The sequence below is a fragment of the Zingiber officinale genome, chromosome 3A (genome assembly GCF_018446385.1).
Source record: "Zingiber officinale cultivar Zhangliang chromosome 3A, Zo_v1.1, whole genome shotgun sequence".
In the NCBI taxonomy this organism is placed as follows: Eukaryota; Viridiplantae; Streptophyta; class Magnoliopsida; order Zingiberales; family Zingiberaceae; genus Zingiber; species Zingiber officinale.
Window position 1 is genome coordinate 104,602,713 of NC_055990.1, and position 8,399 is coordinate 104,611,111.

The window sequence follows — 8,399 nt, forward strand, 5'->3', positions numbered from 1 at the left end:
TACAGATGCTTCTACTCTCTAGATAATGCTTTCACTTCCATTAGGCAAAAGTAGACCCTGATTTCTTTATTAGTCATCCAAGACATACTTACAAGCAACGAGCTCTTGAATGGAAATACAACCATCAGTCCCCATTCACTGGCCCTCTTACTTAACCTTGGCTGAACTTCAAGCAAGATAGCTTAAGGCAAAAACAGAAATTACTTCCGAGCAACTGACCTCAGAAAAAATACTTATGAGATTACCTACTACTATCCAGAAGATATTTCTACTTGCATTCGCAGCATGGCTGAAAAGTCAACTTTCAAAACCTTTTTGGACTTATGTGAGCTACTTAAAATACTTCATCCAAATCCCCCATAAGGACAATAGTAAATGATGCAGAATTTAGCTACAAACTTAAATGTCAGAAGCTCACTAAATCTTGTGCAAACTCAACAAACTTTGGTTGCCAATGGCAACTCCTTTATTCTTTCCAGAAAACAAATATTAATTATGAAAAATATACCCCTTATAATTTCAAAGGCAAATTAATTACTCCATTTACACTTATGGATTATTGGCTTCTCTGTAAACTTTGGATACATGACTTAGACTCAATACTTTCCAAAGGCATTGGGCAATATTTTAGCTCGTGCGCTTGAAGAAGAGACTTTTATCATCTATACATTCAAGAGCTCTCCATCAGAATGGCTAAACTTAAAAATTGAACCAACTATACATCTAATCAGAATAGATGTCTATGAAATAAATGGTCTCCAGTTGGAAATTCAAGAATATCCTTCAAATCCGGATCTTGAATGGTCAGAACTTAGTGAATCAGCCGACCAACTAAAACACAGGTGTGACTCTGTCCAAGGTAGCAATTGGCTATGGAACATACATGATGTCCCTCCAACTATCTCCTCGTCGGAGAAACATATACGGAGAAAATCTACTACTCTAGAGACATGGATACCAGATTTTTTTCGTTCAACTTTATTACTTAACATAAAACACTATACCAACATTACAAAAAGAAGGCTAAACGGTGGATTGGCAAGAAAATGACCAATTCAGCAAACTCTATCATGATTTACTCAGCCGCTCAAGCCGAAGCTACTAGCTCACAGACCCCATCCTTAGATTCTGTTGCAGAACAGAATCTTGACAATATGATGGAACCATAAAAGCAACGTAAGTGTTAACATCATTACAGATAGAAACTGACGAAACAAGCACTAATTATCTGCATCAGTTCGATGGATACTTGAGAGTATCCACATCAGCTTCCTTATCTAAAATGCATAATTTAGGATAAAAAAGTTACTTTATAAATTTGGATATCCATTTTTCACTACACCATATATCAGCTTCCCTATTTTTCTCTCTCCTCTATAATATTTAGGGAATGGAATCCATTCCTTAAATTTAGAAAAATATTATTCATAAATGCAAATTTTAAGGAATGGATAGGGTAGCTGATGTAAAGATTTGTTAACTACCCTATACAAATTTTAGGGCAAAATCTTTGGATAAGGTAACTGATATGGATGCTCTGAATAGACACTTTACTCTCCACCTAACCTACTTTATTCTCCACTCAACAACTTACTTTATTGCTCACTCTACTTGTTGTACTCTTTATGTACAATTCCTACCCTTAGTGGTATTTTTGAATTTTAATATGATAGCTTAAAAAGCTTTTCTAGGTAGCAGAAGGCTCTGCCTTGTGTTAAACTTAGTCTCATAAACCTTCCTCAGTCTTTGTCTAAGTAACTCCATTTTGAAGTAATTGTATAAGGAATAACAGAATATTGGCCAATAAGACCTGTACAGACTAAGGTAGACAATCAGCCGAAAAACCTGAACATAGTTGGGACAACGGTTCAACTGTAAGGTCCTTTACAAGTGAGGCTCATTCAAAGCAAACAAGTACTAGGTTAAAGAACAAAGTATCCTTTCTGCTGATCTAGACCCTCAACCCCTCCCTCCCAATTAGTATCAGAGCCTTAAGAATATGTGGATCATAATCCAATGAATGACTTCTACTATTACTCACTTTCAGACATTAGACTACTTAGATTTGCAATCCTGAGCTAGAAAGATTATAACCTCTGACCACTTTATACACAGCTGTTACATCAAATCCAAGACATTTAATCACTGTCTACATGATGAAAGAAAATCCATACTTAAATACCATAACAGATTTACTCGTCAGTTTAGGGAGTTCGCTAGCAACTCAACAAAAACAGGCAAATCACATACTAGAACAAGTATTCAATAACTTCATACAACAAACACAGACTGTAAGTGACTTAAAGAGAAATATAGACTTCTTAAAAGAATTACAAGATTCTTTAAACAAAAGGTTTAGTCAACTTAATCTACTTAGCATTCCTACAAAGAAAAAAATATTAAATTTCTCAAAACTTATTGTAGAAAATAAACCTAGAAATTTCGGACTTCAGTCATAAGATTTAATCGTTCTTCTCCTCGGTCAGGAAGGTGAAGTGGTTGCGTTCTATGATGGCGAAAAATTGAAATAATAAAGAAAATATTCCTTGATTGTATAATCTTCTAGGATTAAGTGAGTTTAATTGTTCATTCGAAAATATTATTACATGTCTTTCTATATCCACTAAGTCTTCTAATCAATGAGTAGAAGTACTATTATGTTTTCTGGTTATAATATTATCTAACCAAGAGTTTGTGTTTGTTTCAGTTCTTCCTCCTCCTATTGTTTGGGAAGGACCTGTGAAAGTTTCTGTTTGTGTTTGTGTTTGTGTTAGGCTCATTTTGACGGTGGGGTAGAAATTAAGAAGGAATAAGTTTTAGGTTATCTTCTAGGAATTATCTTTCCTATAGATAACTTGCTTAAGTCCCTGGTTAAGGTGTCTAGACTTTCCTTCAACTCAATAGCCTGAGTTGTCTTCTAAATTTGTGTTTCAACTTGTAATAGTTTATGTTCTATTAAAGCAAGTATGTGATATAGAGATGTCAATAATGCTATTTTTGTATTATTTTGTTGGATTATAACTTGATCACCTTTTCTGGTTAATTCAAGACTAAAATATCTGTTTTCTTTGGTCTTAGAAACTGATTTGAATATTCTAAAGCTTCTTCGTAGTAAGTATTTTCAAAGTTCAGTTTGCTCATTTATATTCAATTTCTTCAAGTATAGTACGTAGAAGTTTAAATTCTTCTTCCACTTGTGTTTTATTTGTTGTAATATATTCTTTTATTTGAAGTAGTACAGCTTTGGACTGAAGTTTGAAATTTTTAGGTTTATTTTCTTCAATAAGTTTTGAGAGATTTAATATTTCTTTCTTGGTAGGAATACTAATAGATTAAGTTGCCTAAACCTTCTGTTTAAAGAATCTTGTGATTTTTTTAAGAAAAAAATACAATTGTAGGTGGTAATAGGATATTTGGATAGGGTATGAATATTCGATCCTTCGACGAGTATGGGGATGAAAGTCAAATACTTAATGGGGATGGGGGTGGATATAATAAATGGGGATGGAGATGGAGGATAAGGAATCCGACCCAAATTCGACCCATTGTCATCCCTAATAAGAATAAATAAATTAGCCCATCCTCCGCTGTGATCCCTATCATGACTTCTTGCTGAATCCCAAACACTTCCACTCAAGTCCATGACAAGATGTCTCGCCTTGCTCTCCAATACTGCTTCCCAGCCAAGGAGGCATGCAGGGTGGGCCATTCACAATGGTATTTTCAGCATTAGTGTAGTTTTGGCATGCCTTTCTCTTCCCTCTTCCACGCATTCACAATTTCAACTTCAATAGACTATCCATCAGATCTATCCCATTGTGTAGTTCCTCGAAATTAACAGTGAAAACTCAATTCTTTATGATCCATTCTGTCATGCCTTCTGCAGTTTATGCCAAAGTAGACAGGATCTGGGAGAAAAGAACTCATTGTTGTATTCTGAGGTTTATCAATTGCTATGCCTTTAAAAACAATCATTTATATAACATTATTTTTTTCTTCAAATAACTCATTATTCTTCTGTAGATAAATAATAGGTTCCATATTCAAATGAACAAACTAGATTGCCAATCATACTTCAATTTAGGTACTTCATTCACTATTAAGCATATTAAAAAATCTATGACTTCTTCTAGATCCCAAAATCAGGTTCTGCAGTGAAGAAAAAGGCAATCCTCATGGACAAGGCTCCAGATCTATGTGGGGTTGGCCTAGGTGGGAAGAGCATATATCCATAATCCAGTAATTCAATGAGAAAATAAACAATTTTATTACTTTAAGAACTTTTTGGAAAAGACAATGAATATAGCACCAGCATAGTAATCCTAAGGAAGACCATAATATCACAAGCAGTCCAGAAAAGGCAATGTCAAAAAAGGTTTTTATTCTGTCTTGCTGGAAGCAATGTCATTACAACCAGAAATAAGAGACGGGATTTACTTTAGGGAAACTGATAGAGACTTTATCAGTGCCTACTATCGACAATAAAGTTTGTGATTGTCCTGTATTACAATAATTCGTCATTCCTGGGGCAACTCCTAATGCTTTTTTGAACTAGAATGGGGTATTAATAATGGGTTTGTGATTAATCATCCAAAGAGAGGCTCATTGTCAAACTTGTCAAGTGGATCAGGCTTGAACCATGCAATGGATTACAAGAAATAAGAAGCAGAAAAATATCATGAAAAAAAAAACAGAAAAACGATATGGAAATGCCAAGGAACTAACCTTGAAGACCTCAAAACATAACCTTGCTCCAGTATCATGCTAGAATTTTGAACAAATGAATTACTAAAGGCTTAATCTAGCAGTAAAGAGCTCAAATGATAAATTTAGAGAAGTATCACTATGACAAAAAAAAATTCCGTGCCATTTTCCACTTGCCTAGCCAAAACAAAGGAAGTACCCAAGTCGAATCAAACAACCATATGGAAATCAGAACACCCTAATGACCTCACATAGCTGATAGTAAATTATATACAGAAAATGAGAGGAGAAAGCTAAGATGGTAAATAAGGGGAGGACGAACCCAGGAGACGGATTGCGTGAGGATGGACAGGGCGAAGCGGTGATCGGGATTCATGGTGTGCTTGGCGTGGATGAAGAGGCAGATGGCCTGCTTGATGGCGTCGAGGCGTGTGATGGAGCGCCCCTTCGCCATCTCGGCCTTGGACTCCACGTCCACGTCCACGCAGAAAAGCACATCTTCACTGTAGTACCGGGACGGCGTCAGGGTATAACGAGGAGGGGGAGAGGACACGGGGATGGTGGAGCGAGAAGGAGCAGCAGCAGCCAGCGGCGATCCCTCCATTCTCGTCGCCCTTGATCACCTTCGATCGCCAGACGCTGATCCAGCGCGTAGCCCTAGAGGTTCACTATCGACTATTGGAGACGGAGGACAACCCGGCAGAGACCGGAGTCACCAGATATACGGATCTGAATCCGAAATGTTATTGGGTATTGGATCCTCTGATTCAGAACCGGATCCAAAGACCGAAACAAATTTGCATATTATCCCGGCTGAAGTTTCAAAATTACCAAAATCTATCGTCTATCAATTAGATGGATAAGGTAACGATAAATTGTAGTCAATTAAATAATGAGCTAAGCGAAGTTATTGGGAAGCTTTCTTACTTTATTAGAATTTTACCTTACCTTTCGATCCAAAGTTTATAGTATTTGGATGTCTAGACGATTGGACTGTGTGTTCATTGTAGTATTGACTACAGATGTTAGAGGGTACATGGTTCATAGAAAGGAAAAAGAATGGGAATGGAATTAATAGAAATGGAGAATGGGTATGGATATGATTTGAATCCGAATAATATTTTGTTCTCATTCTTCTCCTTTTGCTAGGTAATAGCTCATTCCCATATTTAGAGTAATAAATCTGTGGGACCCACCACCAATTCCCCACATCAAACACCCCCTTTCAATCTCTTTCCAATTTCTCATTCTCATTCCATCCAACCAAGCACCCCCTTAGTTTCAACTTATTCGAGTAAATAATGATTATGATTGATTTAACTCTTTTGATATTAGTTTATGGTATTGTATGATATTTTCTTCTAGTGAGATGATGAATTAGGGATATTAGGTTAGGTCATCCATTACAAACAGGATTTACCTAATGGTTGATGAAAAATTTTTGTAAAATCGGATCGGTCATCCTCAGGATTAATCGCCCTGAAAAGTTAGATAATTGGTGCTAGTTAAAAAAAAATAGAAATTTATTTTTAGACCTTAAGGGCTTTGGTACAGTAGTTAGGCACTCCAGCCATTAACCAGATACCTAAGATTCAAATCCTAGCTAGGTGTAAATGAACCAAGCCGCTCATGAGCTATTCAAAGCTTGATTCGATAAAAGCTCGTTTAAGCTCGTTTAATGAGGCTCGTTAAGATAAACAAACCAGTTTCCCTAGACAATAAGGGTTTGAATCTCACCTATGACACGTTACACTTGAGAAGTTTGAATTATTTATGACACTAAGCCATCCGCTAGGATTCATTTGAACTTCCCAATTTATCCCTGGTGGCCGATGGAAACTTCAGTCTGGTTGGGTGGTCACCTCTAGAATTATCAGATTGTAAAAGTTAGATACTTGGATTATCAAAAAAAAAAATATTTTAGGTCACCCCCAAACATAATAATAAAGTAGGGTTGTATACCCACACACTTAGGGCTCGATATGCTCGTTGTGCTCGAACTACTGGATTGTTGGGATGCCATGTCAAGAGATGTTGTTCTTCCGAATTTACCCGATAGGTGAACCAAGGGGAAGGCCACCCTACCTCTAGGATTAGTCGGTTGAAGGTCGGGATGTAAGTACCTCGTGATAGTTTTGATGTGATCAACCAAGTCGGTTCTATTATGTTTTAATGCTCTGTATCTAAGTATGCAGGAACTTAGAAGCACAAGAAGTCCAATAAAAGACAACTAGCAAAAGGAGGGTACAAGAGATAGTTGATGAGCTCAGTGTGTCCGAGGGACGAGGTACTGTAGAAAAGTACACTGGCGGACAAGAAGGAGGCGCGCAACATTTCCGAGGGACGAGAAGCCGGAGCGAAAAACTACTCAAGAAGGCTGACAAATGGGTTTGGGTGAGCCCTATTCCAGACGGACGAAATCGCCCAAGTGAGAGAAATACGCTGGCAAAAGAGAAAGAAACGCGCGGCGATTCCAATGGACGAGAAGTCAGATAAAAAGATTACTCTAGAAGGGCAGAAAATAAATTTAGATAAGCCCTATTCCGGATGGCTGAAATCACCCAAGCGAGCGGACCCGGAGCGAGAGCCTAGACCTAAAAGTCAATAAGGAAATTGACTTCGGTTTGGGTGTCTGGACCAAACCGAGGCGCCTGGACGGTATGGGCGCCCGGATCACCTGGGCACCCCCGGGGAGCCTTGCCTAACGGGGGTCGTAACGCCACCATCAAAACTCAATATGTCATGATCCGTTGCGATCCAAATAAAATTTTATCCACGTCCAGGTGTCTGAAACCCTTCTAGGCGCCCGACCAGGGCTATAAATATAGCCCTAATCTCATAAGCTAACAGCAACACTTGAAATCAATTCCATTTGAGTTTGTTGGATTGAGTCACACGTGAGAGGGAGGGGTGAATAATGTGGTTTTGAAAATTCATTCTTTTCGATTTTGAAGTCAAAGTGTGCGGCGGAAAACTAAGTTAGAAAGCAAGCAAAAGAATAAGAACACAAGCGGTTTTACATGGTTCGGAGTTTTCGACGACTCCTATTCCAAGACTCAGGTCATGCATGCCTATTGATGGATTATCCATTAAAATATCTCTTCCAACATAGCTGGAAGAGGGGATCGAGTATAAAGAAAGTCGGAGAAGTGTAACACACTACACTTTTCGTTTATAGAAATTAAGTACAATAAAAGAACTTTGGTTACCAAACAATGTTTAAAGTTGGTCGGCTCAAGCTTAGTGTTTGGTAGGCTTCTCGATGACAGTCAGGCGTAGAAGAGTCGTAGTAGGGCAGCAGCAAGAGGCTAGAGCAGTCGGAAAGCCGTTTGGATGCATAGAAGCTCGTATCGAAGGTATCTTTGAAGCTTGCCCAACCCCTCCTTTTATAGCCCTTTGGAGGGGTCTCTAGAGCTTATCAAATCTCAAGAATTTAGATTAGATGAGGAGAATTTGGCCTTATCCTTTATTGTTCGAATCTGGTCGATCCAAGGCATCTTCATCAAGTTGGTTCACACACTAATCTTCCGGAGGCCATATCTTTTGACTCCGAGCTCAGAATCAAGATCTATCAATTGTCATGCGTGCAGAATTCAAATATCTACATTTGTCTCTACAACATAGAGTTAGAATATATGCATGAATAGGTTATATATATTTATGAGTTAGATCATGTATTACCAAGACCAGATCTA

The 8,399-nt window shown here is 37.9% G+C and overlaps 1 protein-coding gene across 2 annotated transcripts in view; it reads right to left on the reverse strand.

Moving 5' to 3' along the window:
- Positions 1-5,402, reverse strand: part of LOC122052213 (BRISC and BRCA1-A complex member 1-like) — a 31,761-nt gene extending 26,359 nt beyond the window's left edge. The window contains exons 1-2 of one of the 2 annotated variants that reach the window (XM_042613635.1): positions 5,027-5,402; positions 4,726-4,764 (exon numbers count right to left, since the gene is read on the reverse strand). In XM_042613635.1, coding sequence (XP_042469569.1) covers positions 4,726-4,764; positions 5,027-5,308 — 321 coding nt within the window. In that variant the 5' untranslated portion in view covers positions 5,309-5,402. The remainder of the gene's footprint in view (positions 1-4,725; positions 4,765-5,026) is intronic. The other variant, XM_042613636.1, reaches the window with a different exon arrangement.
- Positions 5,403-8,399: the final 2,997 nt, after the last annotated feature.